Source organism: Danio rerio, chromosome 13 (genome assembly GCF_052040795.2).
Source record: "Danio rerio strain M-AB ecotype USA chromosome 13, GRCz13ab, whole genome shotgun sequence".
Lineage (NCBI taxonomy): Eukaryota > Metazoa > Chordata > Actinopteri > Cypriniformes > Danionidae > Danio > Danio rerio.
This window is the reverse complement of record NC_141033.1, coordinates 55,556,848-55,575,000: the sequence shown is the minus strand read 5'-3', so window position 1 is coordinate 55,575,000 and position 18,153 is coordinate 55,556,848. Positions and strand designations below refer to the sequence as shown.

General features: G+C 36.1%; 1 protein-coding gene across 3 annotated transcripts in view; it reads right to left on the bottom strand.

The window, feature by feature from the left end:
* LOC147841236 (uncharacterized) overlaps positions 1-17,297 on the bottom strand; it is a 65,274-nt gene extending 47,977 nt beyond the window's left edge. The window contains exons 1-8 of one of the 3 annotated variants that reach the window (XM_087279901.1): positions 17,245-17,297; positions 16,468-16,501; positions 16,009-16,055; positions 8,455-10,458; positions 8,267-8,353; positions 4,842-4,892; positions 4,478-4,543; positions 3,217-3,736 (exon numbers count right to left, since the gene is read on the bottom strand). In XM_087279901.1, the coding sequence (XP_087136027.1) occupies positions 3,522-3,736; positions 4,478-4,543; positions 4,842-4,892; positions 8,267-8,353; positions 8,455-9,802 (1,767 nt within the window). In that variant the 5' untranslated portion in view covers positions 9,803-10,458; positions 16,009-16,055; positions 16,468-16,501; positions 17,245-17,297 and the 3' untranslated portion in view covers positions 3,217-3,521. Of the gene's footprint in view, positions 1-3,216; positions 3,737-4,477; positions 4,544-4,841; positions 4,893-8,266; positions 8,354-8,454; positions 10,459-16,008 lie in introns of those variants that run through there. The other 2 variants (XM_087279900.1, XM_087279899.2) reach the window with 2 other exon arrangements.
* Between the last annotated feature and the right edge of the window lie 856 nt (positions 17,298-18,153).

Sequence of the window (18,153 nt, the reverse complement as noted above, 5' to 3'; positions counted from 1 at the left end):
TTTTAAAAAATATCTAGTAACATATTATGTTCAGTCATCATAGCAAAGACAGAATAAATCAGTTATTAGAGAGGAGTTATTGACACTATTCTGTTCAGAAATAAGTTGAATAAAAAAATCTTCTTTCTATTAAACAGAAATTGGGGGGAAAGGGTTGCTAATATTCAGGAGGGCTAATAATGACTCTGACTTCAGCTGCATATATACAGGTCTGTGTGCACAGCAAATGTGTACAGCTGGAAAGGGGGCGGTGTATGATGCAATAAGCCGATATGTATAGGCCGATATTTACACATATTTCAAAATGGTATCTTTTTATACAGCAAACTTCATAAAAGATTGAACTGCTCTTATGAACTAAATAGTCTATACTCAAAGCAAAAAAAGCTTTAACTTCAAAATTGCAAGGTGATTATAGACCTATATTCAAGATTTCACATAAATCAGCAGGCAAAAAATACATGACTTCCCTTTCTTCATAGCAAATTAACATGCAACTTTACTGTTGCATAAAATTAATAAGGTCAAATAACAAAATGGGATTTAATCAACAAGCAAGCTAAATATATTTAAATAAGATGAAAATGAAAGAGCTAAGGACTGAAACCAGCTCAAATGGTCTTGAATAAAACGTGTTAGAGTGATGTACACATGTACAAATACGCCATGTCTGAAAAAGCCTTTATCAGAGGTGTTTTGACAGTTCAGAGCCACCGTACAAGCCAACAGCTAAATACATATGGTACGTTTAGAAAATGCGGCACAGATTCATCCTATTTGGCGTTTTAGATTCTTTTGAACATGTAGCTGCTGCTTGTCAATCAGACAACGCTTCTGCGCTCGTTCTTGCTGTCAATCGCTGGAAAATGATCAATGAAAAGTTTATGATAAACCGCTGAGAGTTTTATTCAACTGTAGAGGCAGACTCGCCATCAGAGTCAGATTATCATACACAACCTGCATTGAGCTGACTTTATTACAAACACAGAGCAGAATATAAAGACAGAATGAGCCGCTGGTCGAGAGCCTCTATGACTGGATTCACCTCTCCCCGTGCTACAGTGTGTGTGTGTGTGTGTGTGTGTGTGCGGTTACAGCTCGTGCGCATCTTATTATCAATATGAATATTCCGATCAAACTGAACACATCTTACATCAACAACATGTCAAGCAACGCGTTGATAATAACAAATAATCAGATTACAAACAACCGTTATGTTTACACGTGTTGTAAAATGTGCGGGTCCAGCTGCAGTTTGGGGTGTGTGTGAAGCGGAGAGGGAGAGGAGCGGTTTTTAGGCAAGGAGACTATTTTAGGTGACTGATTTGTTGTACCACACGGAAAGTAATAAATATTTTGGACCAAGTTTCATGTGTCCTCTTTCATACACCAGCTGCAACTAAAAGAGAAGGCAATTCCCCACGAAACTAATATTATTCTGCCCTGGAGTAATAAGTTAAGATCCCCTGCTATCTCTACACAACAAAGAGACGGAGCAGGAAAGGTTTACACATGTGATATTTTTCCTGAGGCGATTTAAAGCAAAATACACAATGACACTCAATCAAACACATCTACAATGATGAGGAGCATGGTTACTTACTGACTTATTAACATACAGCAATACCACATGAAGAAATGACAGACTTTGAAGGAGTAATCAGTGTGGGAGAGATCATTATAGTGCACTGGGCAAGTCTGAACATGTGCCAGCGCGGCACGCAGGTCTGTACAATTACTGAATCTATCGGCTTAAAGATATCGGCCTATTTTAACGATAATCTTAAAAATAGCATTTATCGGCCGATAACGATATGGCCGCCGATATATCGTGCATCCCTGGTTTTTCATAATCATTAGAAGCCAAAATCCAAATTGAAATTAGATTTTTGATTAATTGCACAGCACTAATACACATATACACACATTTAACAACACTTTACATGCCAAACGCTCATACCAGCAGGCCATCGGGCCATCGCCATCGTGACTCGACCAGTTATTTGACAGAAGGGCACCTATCAGTGCTGAAAACACAAACTGAGTGAAGTCTCAATACAATAACAGAGATCTCGATAACTTTAACGGTTATTAACCACTGCGACTTATATTGTAACATAAAGACTTTGCATGAGCCGTACATCTCCTCAATCCCTTTATAACAAAATAAAAAAATAAACCACCTTTTAACTCTTCATGTAACTCTGCGTTTGATCTTCAACAGTTTACTACACACAACATTTCAGTGAACTGAACTTCAGAGCGTTAACAACAAGGATGTATTTCAGATAAGACACGTCTCACCCATCACACAAACTAAACATGCTCACTACACATTTACAACACTACGGTATGCCAAGAGGCTCAAACAACACAAGACACTTCAATACCTTGATAGAACAGTGTCATAGCGACATCTTGTGGACAAAACAAAACACTGCCCTACATCTACATCAGACGATCAGCGCAGAGGACAACACCAGTACAACAAGCCAGAGGAGCTTCATCAGCTTCAGGAGACAAATGAGGATGAAGAAACACACACACACACACACACACACACACACACACATACTTGTTTTTGTGCCCCATGGGGACTTGTGACTAGAAGGTTAACTATGGGGACAGCAATTTCTAAATACAATTAAGCCATAATTTTAACTCATATGTGTCCAGGGGATTTTTTTATCATAAAAACAATAATTTTTTATCAAAAATTCTGAAGTTTAAAAAAATGAATTTTTGTCAGGTTTTTCTATTCTTGTGGGGACGTCGCTATTTTGTCTTACCACAAGGAACCACCAGGTGTCAATATGACATACCAGTATATTATCATATTTTTATAAGTCACTGTAAGACTACAAATTACATTTAGACAACTATTAAAGAGTTATTTATAAGGGAAAATTGTGTGCATTTATATTTTATTGAATTTTACTTTTATCTTGCATTCTCTGTTTATTCTATGTTATATTACAATAGACCATTTCTAAGGGTGTAAACAGAAAAAAGCCTTAGCTTTTTTTAAATAAAATAAAATGTTTATCCTGCTCAGTTGTACACATATGTTGTTTTAATGTGCATTTAAATAATGTATGAGCATCTTGGCATTCTATCAAGCATTTTTTTTATTAGATATTCTGAGATACGCATAAAAATTAACGGAGACATAACCAAATTTACGAGAATGTAAAAACTCAATACAACTCGGAAGTGTTTTAGTGTTTTAAACATTTATTTAAATGTTAACGTGAAAGTTTTAGTATACTGCTCTTTAAGCAGATGCATGTTGAGTTTGCTTAAACAAGATTCACATACATGTTGCCTTTAACAAAGACAAAACTGGTGAAGGCCCTTTTACATTTTTTTGCTTTAACGAAATCAAACTTGTTGCTTTCAACAATCATGAAAAAAAAACAGTGGTGAAGGCCCTTTCACCTACCTTTCACATTTTTTTAAGTAATATATTTTCTTTCTTCCGGCAAACACGAAAAAAATAATTAGATGAAGGTCCTTACCTTTCACAACTTTTTCTTTAGGGAATCAATGCGATTTTTTACATAAAATTTCACCCCCTCCCAACTTCTATTTTGAAGTGCTGCTGGGGAACTTTCGATACAGTTCATGCACTGGGCTTTACCAGGAACCTTTCCAGACATTATGAATTCCATCATTGTCTTCTCCACGGCCTTGATCTCCTCCAAAGACCACCTTCTTCGCACGTTTTGTGAAGATCCTGAATAAAATTTAAAACATAATTAGTGAAAAAAAGACTTAAAGACCAAATAAAACTAATTCATGGTCTTCAGTGTGTCTCATTGTTTTTAAAGTTGTATACACATTTTTGCTAAAATTTAGTTGATGGCTGACAATCTGTCATGTTTACATCACCCAGCAATAAAAGGAAAAAAATGCTTGCAATTAGTCACCATGTAAGTTTAACTATTCTCGTAAATTACAGCAAGATGTCTAAAATTTTTAGCTAATAGTTATTTGTGAGCTTCTGCATGCAGGCCACTTTTCATATGCTAACGAATATGTTATGCTATCAAAAATCAGATAATTTCAGAAACTGATTTTTATTTGTTTACATTCAAATCAGTTAAGCAGCTGCAAAGAAAACCACATTTACATACGATTCTAAGGTTTGACAGATCAAAAGCAGTAGCTAAAAAATGACTAATTATGACTTTTTTACTGTACTGTACCTGCAAATGCAGCACTTTTTTGTGATTCTGCATCAACTTTGTGAGTCAACAACATGATTTAAGGCTTTAATTAAACAGTATATGTAATATTACTGCTGCCCCTATATAAAAGTGCCCGCAGTATGAAGCAGGCAGTATTGATTGAATTCATGGATAATGACTAGAAGGAAATCCGTTTGTGACGTCTACCTTGCATGTACATGAATAAACTTTAGAAGAAAAACAGAAAGGGCAACTTATTTCAGAAGACATTTTAAAAAACAGCTTACTCTTTGTTCTGTGCGGTTCCTGCAAGTCCTTGCTAGTCGGCTGCAGTTTTTTAGGATTCTTGCCTCCTACAAACATACAATTACAACTGAGAACATTATTCAGTAATGGCACAGAATACCTACTAAGTAAATTAGCAGTAAATGTGTAACACATGTATTTAAGAAAATATTAGCAGTCGAAACAAAACATATTTTCACTTCATCCTCAGGATATAAAAATATATAATATAGAACATATAGAATAGAAAAATAATGAAAGCAAGTAAAGGGCAAATCATAAAAGCAGTGCACAGAATGAATTTTATTCACAATTATAACAACGTCAGAAGTTTTTAAAGCATCTTTTTTATTTAAATCTCATTACCTTTGGATGGTTCTTGGTGTTGTCCAACCTCAGCAGACTTCTTTGATTTCTCTGAAAAACAATACTTCTCTTTTAGCACAAGATTTTTTAATAATAACTCCTAAATACCAATATCAGACCGTTGTCACAGCCACCTCCCCAACCTGAATCCCAGTACCCCTGACCCACAGTTCCCTAATAACTGATTAATTACAACCCTCATCAGTTTCCTTTATAACCAATTACTCTGCACTTACCCATTGCTACTTACCTGTTATTGTCAACACATTTGTTCATTTCGCTAACCAATCCTTCAAAGCTTTCAGTATGGCCACAGAAGCACTCTCGACCTCCAAACATTTATTCTGTTTCCACCCAGGTTCATCCACCATTGGCAATTTCACTCACCAGACTTTGACAGTAGCTAGTGGGTGGAACGAGACCGTGCTCATTAGAACCTATCAACAAAGCTTGAACCCAAACATTCGTTCTGCTATTATGATGTACAACACCATTGAGTAATGGTGTCTGCCTATTGCCTATTCCAATCACTATCTGCTTGCCATATCTCCAACGCCACTCACGAGCTTGCCTCCTATGCTGCCTGTACTCCGGTACCAGATCTCTTGCAAGTGTACCTTACCCACGTCTCAAGCACAGAAGCTGAATGCCACCTACCTGCTGAAGTATGTTTATTCTGCGCTGCCCCTGGACATTTATTCATAGACTGCCTCATCAAGCCCCACGTCCAGTGTTGAATCCTGATACCCAAATCATGTCAGTGTTCGCATCAGAGTATTCTGCATTACAGGATGTCTTTAGTAAATGGGCAACCCCTTATCTTCCATCTCATCAGACATGGGACTGCACTATCCAGCTGCTGCCTAGAGCACAAGGCTATGGAGGAGTGTGTGGAGGACTTAATCATCAATCTCACTGCCTGCTTCCAGGTTTTTCTTTGTGGGCAAAAACAATGGAAGTCTCCATTATTGCATTACATTTACATTTTACATTTAGTCATTTAGCAGACACTTTTATCCAAAGCGACTTACAAATGAGGACAAGGAAGCAACTAACACAACTATAAGAGCAACAGTGAATAAGTGCTGTAGGCAAGTTTCAGGTCTGTAAAGAAAGTATAAGAAGCAAGAACATTAGTATTTTTTTTTAATTAGTGGAGGAGCCAGAGAGGCAATTGCAGATTAGTAAGGAAGGTGGAGACTAAATAGTTGAGTCTTTAGTGGTTTCTTGATGACAGCGAGTGACTCTGCCGTTCTGATGCAGTTAGGGAGTTCATTTCACCAACTGGGCAGATTGAACGAGAGAGTTCGGGAAAGTGATTTCTTCCCTCTTTGGGATGGAACCACGAGGCGACGTTCATTCACAGAACGCAAGTTTCTGGAGGACACATACATCTGCAGAAGTGAGAGCAGATAAGAAGGAGCAAAGCCAGAAGTCACTTTGTAAGCAAACATCAGAGCTTTGAATTTGATGCGAGCAGCAACTGGCAGCCAGTGCAAACAGATGAGCAGTGGAGTGACATGTGCTCTTTCAGGTTCATTAAAGATCACTCGTGCTGCTGCATTCTGAAGCAGCTGAAGAGCATTAAATACCACACACTGAACTCCCAGGTAGTCCAGTTGCCTTACTTACCGACTGGAAGATGTAAAAGACAGCTTTCGTCAACCCTTTTGGTACTGCAAGTAACAGGTCATGCTGTATGTACTCTCCATCTTCCCAGCCATCTTTCATTATGCAAGGTGTTTTGTGAGTTCCTCCATTGTTTTGTTATTGTCTATATTGAAGACATCCTGATTAACTCCCTTAACTTGGCCAAATAGTGCCAGCACATCACAGCGGTCTTATAACATCTTTGCCTACAAACCCTTCTGTGCACAGATGACAACCTACTGGGACACCCAGGCAGTAGAAGACCCTCTGGCTCCTGCAAGCTTGGTATTGGTGGCACAGTGGATGCCAGTGGCCAAAGATGTCATCAGCTCCATCCGTCCCCAACATCACATAAGGGTATCAGGAGCCTCCTCTGGAGAAGACTGTAATCTCAGGCAGTCACCACAGCCACCTTCCCCACCTGAATCCTAATCAATCCGATCAAAATCCCCTGCTTACACTTTTATCGCACCTCTGTGCTCCCTCATCAGTTCCTTTTATTAACAGTCACTCTGCTCTTACCCAGAGTTTGATCTACGGTTCACACCAATGAACTTACCTGACTCACCCATTGCTACTTACCTGTTCGCTGTTGTTGGTTCTTTGTGTCCTGGTGCCTTTGTCTCCTGGTCTTATTGTTTTCTGTGTTTTCCTAGATTAATACCACTACCTGCACACAAAGACTCTAAAATAAGCAACAGGCCAATAATGATTACCTGCTCCACTCAGTGCGATGTTCAGACCTAACTTTGTTAACCGCATCAGCTAAACTCTCCCACTCTATTTTTTTCTTTTGTTATTAATTCTGGAGGACAAACTTGCAAATAAAACAGTTTTTCTCTGGTCTACCTCCGAAAACAGCACCTCACATTCACATTCTGTTAAAAGTTCCTCTTTTTGCTTCATTTTGCCGTTACTTTTTCGTTGGGTTTTGCCAAAGTAGAGTCATTAGCATATTCATATGGAGGAGGAGGCAGGGAGGGGTTTGTGCTCGTGCATGTTGCGCTCAGTTTCACGTTCATTCAGATGTACAAACAGAATATGCGCGAGATTTGGCGTACCCAGTGTTTCATACATCTGAATTTTTTTTCTGTGTTTTAGTATGATTTCCACATAAGTCTTCGTACATGAGGCCCCTGGTCTCTTGATTTATCCTGTCTCCAGTCTTACTGTGTGCATGACTACAGCAATGACACCCAGTTTTTTTTCCCAAGTAATGTGTACCATTTTCCACCTTTCCCATCATGTCCCTTCAGTTGAAGAACATTGAGAATTTAATAAGATCATAACTAATGAGAATGTTTAAAATAATACTTTTAATTGTCACTTATTGTGCTGTGTGCTTTAAGAATATGTTGTCCTTAATGTTTTTTTTCGGGACTAAAAGCAAGCTGAAAAGAAAAGTGAATGATGTGTGTAAACAGCAGAAGTGATATCCTCCATGTTTAGGCGAACACACTTTCACTTTCATGCAATGAAGATAATGCACAGAGGAAAGATGACTGTGGAGCTGCATTTTTCACTGGTGTCTAAACACCAAGAGCTGTATGATAAACACAACAGCAACAACAATGTCAGCAGGAGGACATTATTATGGAGAGTAGCAAACATGATTTAATACTGAGTTTCATTTCACTTTTCTTCCATGACATGTACAAGCCTTAACACTGACAATACATGACAATAAACCATACATTTGCTTTTATTTTACTATGTTTGTGGTCATTATTCCTTGCTAAGCACAAAACAAATAACACACATTACACATACAGTACCTGCTGAATTTGAAGGTGAGGCACCATTTCCAGTTGACTCAATCTCATTTTCAGACTCGGATCCATCACTGTCCAGCAAAAGTTTCTCTATAACAGACAAAATTATTAGGCAACAACTTTTGAATAACATTCAACAATTGTCTATAACTAATGCTGGTGTTCCCGGTAATAACCCGGGAATACTTTACCTTGGGGATCAATCTGGATTTCATCCAAATTCTGTCCTTTAAACTGTGAAAGCTGTCCTCGTTCCATGGCCATCAAGACTTTGCTAATTTTAGCTAGCTGCAATGTGCCTTCAGGAAGTCTGTAATATTGCCTGTGGACCCTGATGTCATGCCCTAAAAAATCTGCGAGGTTATCCATTTCATTTTCTTTTAAGTTTAGCACCTTGGACATAGTGGCCATGTGCTTTCGCAGTTTGGTGGAGGACAATGCCTCGGGGTGCTTTGCTCCACAGCTTTTTGCTATGTTACGAATGACGTCAGATCCTCTGAAGAAAGTGAGAGCTTGGGGTCTTCCGAACATAAAGACGTTCTCATCTGGCACATCACAGCTGCGGCGAGTCTTCACCAACAACTCCATTGAGACGACCATATTAGGAGTGAGTAAAATGGGGACTTTTCTGCCACGTTTTCCTTGGACTTCGATTCTTTGAAAATGACTACAAAGTGACTTCTCTAGATCGGACAGAGCAAGCTCAACATCCGGATGAGTTGAGGATGTGTCCCTTAATGTAAACGAATTAAGTGACATCTTAGACACCTCTCCTTCCCTTCTTCGATTAAATAGTATCACCTGACAAAGCGTGACTTTGGCAAGTTCTGCCCAGTGCTTCATACTTTGTTCTTCCTCAAGTCTTGCTTGATATGCCTTACTTTGGCAGTCAAGATACTGATGCATTTTCTTCACATCTTCCGCAAACGGAAGAAGCTGTGGAAAGTTCCATTTAACTTCACTCAAATTACGAAGGGCCTGGGATGACACACACTCACTCCATTTAGTGTCACATATTTGCTTGAAGGCTTGCACGTTGCTAAGACTGTTCTTATCATCTGCCATCATGGCATCACACTCAATAATGCTGGCCATCTTCTTGAGGTTATGCCCTAACTTCAGTGCTAAAGATGGTGTTTTAAATGTGCTTGTCTCTTCGTTCAAGCCAGCTACACTGTGAACTGCTTGAATAACATAAGGGAAATTAGCTGGAATAAAGAAATCAGACACCTCCTTCAGCTTACCATTTTTTTTCCCTTCGAGGACAAGACGTCCAGTTTCACGCATTTTTTGCCTGATGTATTCATGCTTCGTAACATCATGGCCATGCTTATTGAAGAGATGTTGCCCTAATTTCAGTATGATTTTCTCTTTGCGGACAACATGGGTTATCTCATCGTCATGCATATCAAGCACCATTTTCCAAAACCTTTCACTTATACTGTCTGGAACAGGTTCAGCATATGAGCAAAGTGACTGAACACGAGTTTTCCCTGGCTTCATTTTGTTAATTTTCTGGCTCAGCTGGCATCTTTGCATATGCCGCCATAGCGATTTTCTCTTCAGATACGCTGAACAGTTAATGCAGTGCAAATAATCACTTGCATTTACTGGTGCAGTGGATTGTTGTTTAGGAATCACCGTTCCTCTTCCTTCATTGAGTACCTGAGCGTTATGACATCGGTTCCCCTTATTCCTTAACAAACTCAGCTGTATTTTTCGCTCTTTAGAGCCTTTCGGAAAAGCAATCGCTCTTGCCACCTCTGGCTTATCTTTATGTTTAGACTCTAGGTGACGTGCGATTTTACTGAATGGTTTGAAGCAGAATAGGCAGTAAAACTTTTTGTTATATAGTCTGGCTCCATCTTTTTTTTTTTGAGCATCATGACATTCACATTAAGATTATTGGGTGAATGTGATTCTTCATGTTCTCCTGATGAAGAAGATTGAAGTGAAGTATCCTGTTTGTCAGATGCAGAGGATTGTGAAGGAGACGCACGTCTTTTTTTACATGCTGGAACATTTGAAGTTGACTTTACCTTTTTCTTATTATTACTTATCTTTTTTACTAAACTCTCTACTTTTTCTGAAGTGTTACTGTCAGACTCTTCAGTATCTGGCACGTAATCATCCTCACTGATATCTGATCTTGATGAAGATTCTTCTGAAGCATAACCAAGTATTTTCTTGTTAAGCTACAAATAAAAGCCACAAGTTAGAAATCAGAAGTGACAAGACCAACGACATCTTAAAATTATGTGTATATCTGCAGCCACTGAATCGCTGGTAGTCATGACAGGCTACCAGTTTGTAACATTTTAAAAATATATATCTTATTTTGTGCTAAAAAGAAAAAACTGTTTTTTCAACCTTTTGAGGCTAAGTAAATAGAAAACAAATACAATTTTTGGGGTAAACTATAACTGTGGCTCACTGTCTAGACTGCATACTAAACACAGTGCTGAAATCTGGCACAGGTGCTCTAGTGCATGCTAACACACTACCAAATTTGGGGGCCAATTGCTGACTAGAGAGCACTGCAAACTGAAAATAACAAGTTTTGATGGCATGGTGAAAACACAAATCATACTTAACATAAGACTCACCAATCAAATTGAATCATTTAACACAACTAACCTTTGTTTTACACTTTGAAATCAAAATAGAAATTTTCTCGCGTTCCTCATTTAAAGTTTTTGTATACGCCTTCATATAAAAAATATTTAAATGCGTGTATGTGTGTGTGAGAGATCGACGAACGAGTGCTCACTTCACTGCTCTGCAGATGCTGTGAACGGCTGGGTATATTTATTTTGGAGATAATTTAAAAATATGTTACGTACATACGTTGCTGCTGTTACATACAAATTACGTATCAACTCAACACAATAATATCATATTACATCTAGACAAAATAGCCTAAGCTATATTAAATTAATTTAAAGAAATATTGTATATAATAAAAACATTAAATAAATAAACCAATATAAAATAAAAGCTATATCAATTTAGGTATATATAATACAAATAAATTAAACGGTTTCAAGCCATTTTTAACTTTCATTATACAAAGGCCTATCTGGAAAAAAAGCTATTTTCTAAAAACAATAAACAATGGAGGAGTTTTGAAATATTATTTATAAAGTATTTGGAGATGATGATATTAATCAAATCGTGCAAACAGAGCATTTTTGGGTGAGCGAAAGCAAAACTACCTTCTTCTTGTTTTATATTATGGCTGGTGCGCTCGGTCATCCCTCTGTTAGTGGCGAGACCACTCGATGCACGATGCCAGCAGTCGGCCAGCGAGTAAACTAATATAATGAATAAATATACATAGGCCTATGCGTATACATCATTTAATGCATTTAATAGGTTTGCATTCTGCACTGCGAGTCATTGGCCTGACAGTGGAAACGCGACATAATTTCAGCCTCACTGCTCAAGCTCTCTGACTATTGGCTCAGCCCGGCCCGATAAAAGCCCTGGCTCGCACTAGCCCAACAGTGGAAATGAATGGAGCTAGATTTGTTTCTTTATTATTCAATCAAAAATATTTAGTTTTAAAGTAAAATTAAGTATGTTGTAATTAAAGAATTAAAGATTTCAAATAAAAAACACGTTTATTTAAAAAACTTATGTCAATGATAATAAAATATTTTGGATTGCAAAAAAAAACACTTGTCCTATTATGCAGTTACCACAATTTTCATTGCATACTCATTAATTTTGCTCTCTTTTCTGCTGTCTTTTATTGCACATCTAGAATCTTTGCTTGCAGGTTGAAAGATTTTGCTTGTGAGTTGAAAAGTTTTGAACCCTTGAATGCCGGGGTTAAATTTGTGTCTTTATTACTCAAACAAACATATGAAGTTTGACCAAAACTAGGTAGAATGCAATTAAAAAATTAAAGATTTAAAATAATAAAAAAACATTTATTTAAAAAAATTCACACTGCAAAAAATTAACTATTGCCATGTTATGCGGTTACCACCAGATTAATGCATTGTGTGCTCATTTATTTTGCTTTCGGTTTTGTTTCATTTTTTGCGAATCTAAAATTTTTGCTTTTGAGTTGAAAAGTTTTGCGAGTTGAAAACTGCAGCTCAGTGGGCGGGATCTTCTGAAACACCTTATTCTATTAGTCATCTTGATTGAGGTCACAGATTGGCCACGCCCATTACATTTTCGCGCGGTTGGAATGGACTGCCGTGCCTTCTGTGACAGGAGCGAGCTATGGCAAGCAGCAGGTCTTCTTTAAGGTAGGTTAACTGAAACTGTATAATAACTTGTGTATTACCATACATATTTCCCATCTAAACATGTTACGACTGCTAGTATTAAACTCTGTCTAGTCAGTGATATTTTTGAATTCTCTCGATAAACTAACATTAGCTGTCGGCCATCAGTACTGTACAGTTGTAAAGGGCAACGCAAGGCCAGTGTATTTTGGAAAATATACATTGATGTACCATTAAAGTCAGGCTTTTTGTCTGTAGATGATGGCCAGGTGTACAGTAGGTCTGCAAACAGACTGGGATACATTCTCGGCAAGTTTCCAGACAAAAGCTACTGTCTCTGAACTGGAGCATCATATTCATTCTCCACTGTTAGAAAATGTAGTAACTCAGTGTATGTATATTTCATTACAAACGTGACAAATATTTATTTAGTATATTTAGTTTCGCATATAAATGTTAGTTCATACATTAGTTAACTTGAATTAATTATGAACAGGATATCTGTTAAGCAATAATTAATCTTTGTTAATGTTAACTAAACATATTAATGCATAAGTTAAAAAATGATGGTGAACGAGTTTGTTTAGCATAAACTTTGGTAACGTTAACTTAGTCATGTTCTATTGTATCTCCTTATATTAACAGCTTGATGTAATTAGCCAATGTTTATGGACAAATACAATAATGTATTTGTTCACTGACTAGATAACATAACTAAATAAACAGCATTTATTCAGTAATACTACATTTTTGTTAACGGAAACTTATACAAATAGTAATGTTACTTAATGCAGCAAATACTGAACAGCTCACATTCTTCAACAGGCATGTCATTCATGTTTGTAGACTTTTTACTAACATGATTTATCTCTAGCAAAGCATTAGTTGAGGGAATTAGGAACATTGTTGTAAAATGTGCACTACTTCAACACGCTACATTTGTAAACTGACTTACCACTAACCCAACATTATAACTGATGTGTTACTAACATCTTTGGGTTTATTACAAAGCAGTAATTAATGATTTTACTGGAGATATATATATATATATATATATATATATATATATATATATATATATCAGGAACAATTATGTTAGTAAAGAATTAACGTTGGAGAGGTGCACACTTCATAATAAGCTTTCTGATTTCCTTAAAAAATGCTCAGTTACTAAGTGATAAACCATGCTAGTAAAGAGTTTACAAATGTTAGTAACACAATATACAATGTTGAAGTCGTTTTGAAAAGTAACAGGGCAGTTTGCAGGTGATCTTCGCTATATAATTTGTTTAGGCATTATTGCAAATATTTGGTCTTTAAAGGAAATGGTATGAATCAGTTGTAAAGTAAAAATGTATTTATAAAACAACAATACATAGACACGAGAGATATGTGGATTATAAATATTACATTAATCAGAACAATTTTCTCATCTGTTTCTTCAATTTATCCTTACAGGTTGATCACTCTTAGCGGTCAGTCTTAGCGGGCGTAAAACATCTGCTTTGACTCCTCCGATGTCCACATCTGCGCTGACTCCACAGACGTTTACATCTACACTGTCTTAAATCAACGAATCAACATCCACAATGACTCCGCAGGCGTCTCCATCTGCATTGTCTACTTAGACATCAACATCTGCACTGACTGACCAGACATTTATTCACTAAACTCTTCAATCACCACCTGATGTGTGTTGAATTATTTTCTGGAATTGTGTCGGATTTGGACAATAGTAGATTTTGACTTTTTATAAGTGATTTTAAATATATTTTTTTATACATTTATTGTTTCCCTTTCTGGAATTTATTTTGCATTGAAGAAATATAAATGTTTTATTTTATTTTATTAATTCAGCTAAAATATTTCCCAGCTGTAGCTTTTAATAACAAAAATACTGTTACATAAATGGTATAATACACTTTACTGCAGTATAGTAAAGCACTATAGCATGTGTCTGTATAAATTATATTTTTATGTGGAAGATATGTGTAGAAGATACATTTATTTAGTAGTGCATTTGCCAACATATACGTATTTTTATACGGTTTAAGTAATAATACAGTAGTAGTAGGGATGTAAAAAAATGCCTGTCAGCTATAATTTAACATAAAATCGTGGCAGCGACCTAAATCTACCTTTTAAAAATGAGTTTACAGTCCATCTCATGTATATATATATAACGTTTTCACGCGATTGTACTGGACTCCTTTAGTGACCAGAGCGAGCAACAGGTCTTCTTCAAGGTAAGTTAACTGAAACTGTATAATAACTTGTATATTACCATCCACATTTTCCTAAACTCTGTCTAGTCAGTGATATTGATGAATACTCTCGATTGACTAACATTAGATGAAATATGTGCAAGATATATATATATATATTAGAGATATAAGATATATATATATATATATATATATATATATATATATATATATAATATATATATATATATATATATATATATAAAAATAAAACAATACATGTGTTCAAAAGTATGTGCACAGCTGAGACGTGCACAACTGTGTTCTCCATCGCATCTGCATCCAGATTATATTGGTGGACTTACAGCTAATCTGACTAGACAGAGTTTAATACTAGCAGTCGTAACGTATTTAGATGGGAAATATGTATGGTAATACACAAGTTATTATACAGTTTCAGTTAACCTACCTTGAAGAAGACCTGCTGCTCGCCATAGCTCGCTCCTGTCACAGAAGGCACGGCAGTCCATTCCAACCGCGCGAAAATGTAATGGGCGTGGCCAATCTGTGACCTCAATCAAGATGACTAATAGAATAAGGTGTTTCAGAAGATCCCGCCCACTGAGCTGCAGTTTTCAACTCGCAAAACTTTTCAACTCAAAAGCAAAAATTTTAGATTCGCAAAAAATGAAACAAAACCGAAAGCAAAATAAATGAGCACACAATGCATTAATCTGGTGGTAACCGCATAACATGGCAATAGTTAATTTTTTGCAGTGTGAATTTTTTTAAATAAATGTTTTTTTATTATTTTAAATCTTTAATTTTTTAATTGCATTCTACCTAGTTTTGGTCAAACTTCATATGTTTGTTTGAGTAATAAAGACACAAATTTAACCCCGGCATTCAAGGGTTCAAAACTTTTCAACTCACAAGCAAAATCTTTCAACCTGCAAGCAAAGATTCTAGATGTGCAATAAAAGACAGCAGAAAAGAGAGCAAAATTAATGAGTATGCAATGAAAATTGTGGTAACTGCATAATAGGACAAGTGTTTATTTTTGCAATCCAAAATATTTTATTATCATTGACCAATTTTTTAAAATTAAACGTGTTTTTTATTTGAAATCTTTAATTCTTTAATTACAACATACTTAATTTTACTTTAGAACTAAATATTTTTGATTGAATAATAAAAAAACAAATCTAGCTCCATAGAAATGCGGCTAATGACTTGTGATGGCTTTGGAGAGTTTAGATGTTGAAAAATACAGTTCTATGAATCACTAGTGGCTGCTTACCTTTGTCTCTTCTTTAGCACAAGTTGTCACCTCATCCACTGCAAATTCTGTCACAGATGACAGGAATGTTATTCAGGTTGACAATGAACAATGCCAATATGGCTGTTCATACTAAAGTAAAACATTCCTTTCAGTAAAACTTCAATACATTTTTGGTTTGTTTCCTTGTACTAGTTACAGTTCTAAAACCCTTAAAATAAATATCACTATAGGATAACAAATCCAGAAGACTTAGCAAAAGCCTTATCAACAACACACAGAACACTTAAAAAATAATGTCTATGTTTAGTTAACCATTAAAATAATGCACGATTATGCTGGATATTTCTTTTATTTAAAGGTTGTGCTCTAACAAAGTTAAACTCAGGTTAGTCTGGCTCAAAAAGTGGAGTATGATTCTTATATGTAAGGATTATTTTGAGTACTAGCTAACAGGACAATTCATGATCTTAACGTTACCTGTGCATCCAGAGTATCTGTCACTTTTATCGTCCTGCAAGCACAAGTGTGATAATCAGTCAAACATCATGCTCTAACATTACCTTATACTGTCATTACAACTGCAATACTGTAGTATAATTTGACAATAATTAAATATTTAACACTGTGAAATAAGACTAGACATATTCATGACATTTGACTGAAAATTAGCATTTTTTTTAATCTAGAAAACTCCCTTATAAAACTAGAAATATTGTACTGAATTAATTTAAATTGTCTCTTGCATTACTGAAGAACAACATTCCTATTTTTGTGGATAAAAGTAAATAGATTTTGCCTTGCCAGAGGCCTGCTGCACGTGCAGGCCGCTAATGTTAACAATAACAAAAATGATCAAAACATCTTGGTAAAAATATGCAGTCTGGCAAGAACATGAATTCAAACAATATTTCAAAAGTAAACGAAGATTATACGTAAATGTACGCAAATACAGTAAACGTTTAATGTACAGTTAAATTGCAAAATCTCTTAGCAATTCCAGCGTTTGGCTTAAAACGCGATCGTAAGAATCTAACTTTAACGTTACAGTTAAAGTTACCCTAACTAATATTATTGTCAGTTTGATACATTAATCTGTACTTTCTGCAAAGCAGCTTCGAGATTATGCCGATTATCAAAAGCGCTTGAGACATAAAATAACGCGATTTTTATGATATAATATAGTTGCAAACAATACATAACGTTAAACATAAACATTCGAATATATTGAAGTGATCGTACAAATCATAAACTTACCTGTCCTTCAGACATGTTGACGTCTTCGCGCCTTTACTCACAGCATCCTCTCTGACCCTGTCCTGCCGTGTCGCAGGTGTGTGTGTGTGGGGGGGAGGGGATGGTCGCGGTGGGGACGCAAAATCTCCGGTCACGTGTAATGTCACACACTCTCCCGCGCTGCTTTAGCGCGGGTCGCCGACTGAACCGCACTCTGGCGCATGCATACACAGCGGATGGCCTTCAGCAGCAATCCAGCACTGACAGCTTTAATGTGTCAGTCGAACTTTTACTCGAAATTATTCAGCTTATTACCCGAACATATTTGCTCTAACCAAATAAATGCATTATGGTTAAAGGGAATTTTAATAGCTTAACGAAAAAAAGTTATAATTAAGATACAAAGAACCCCCTTATTATTAAATGCTGTATTCTGACAACACATAAATAAATGGATCCCATTTAGAACTATTAAAGAAATTCACAAAAAAAAAAATTTCATTAACTATTACAAACACTTGTAATAAATAAAGGCATTCAATCCTGCTGTCAGGGTGTAAATAATACAACATGTGTTTTATTATGTTTCCATTCATTCATTCATGTTTAGTCCCTGATTGGGGTCGCCATAGCGGAATAAACTGCCATTATGTGTCCATTATGTTTTATTATAATACCAACATTTGGTAATTTAACATTTTGGACCACATAAATGTATTAGATGTGATGTATTGACCATGCACACCTACATACATCCATTACTTTATTATTAAAAGGGAATAAACTACTGTTTATTGCAACTTATCTGAACATCATTATCAAAACTCTTTAATGTCTAGTCAATTTAATATGAGCATGTAATACCATCTAACTACATCTTTATGGTATTCTTTAAGGCAAACAGGCCTAAATAAATGCAAGGCCCTTAAA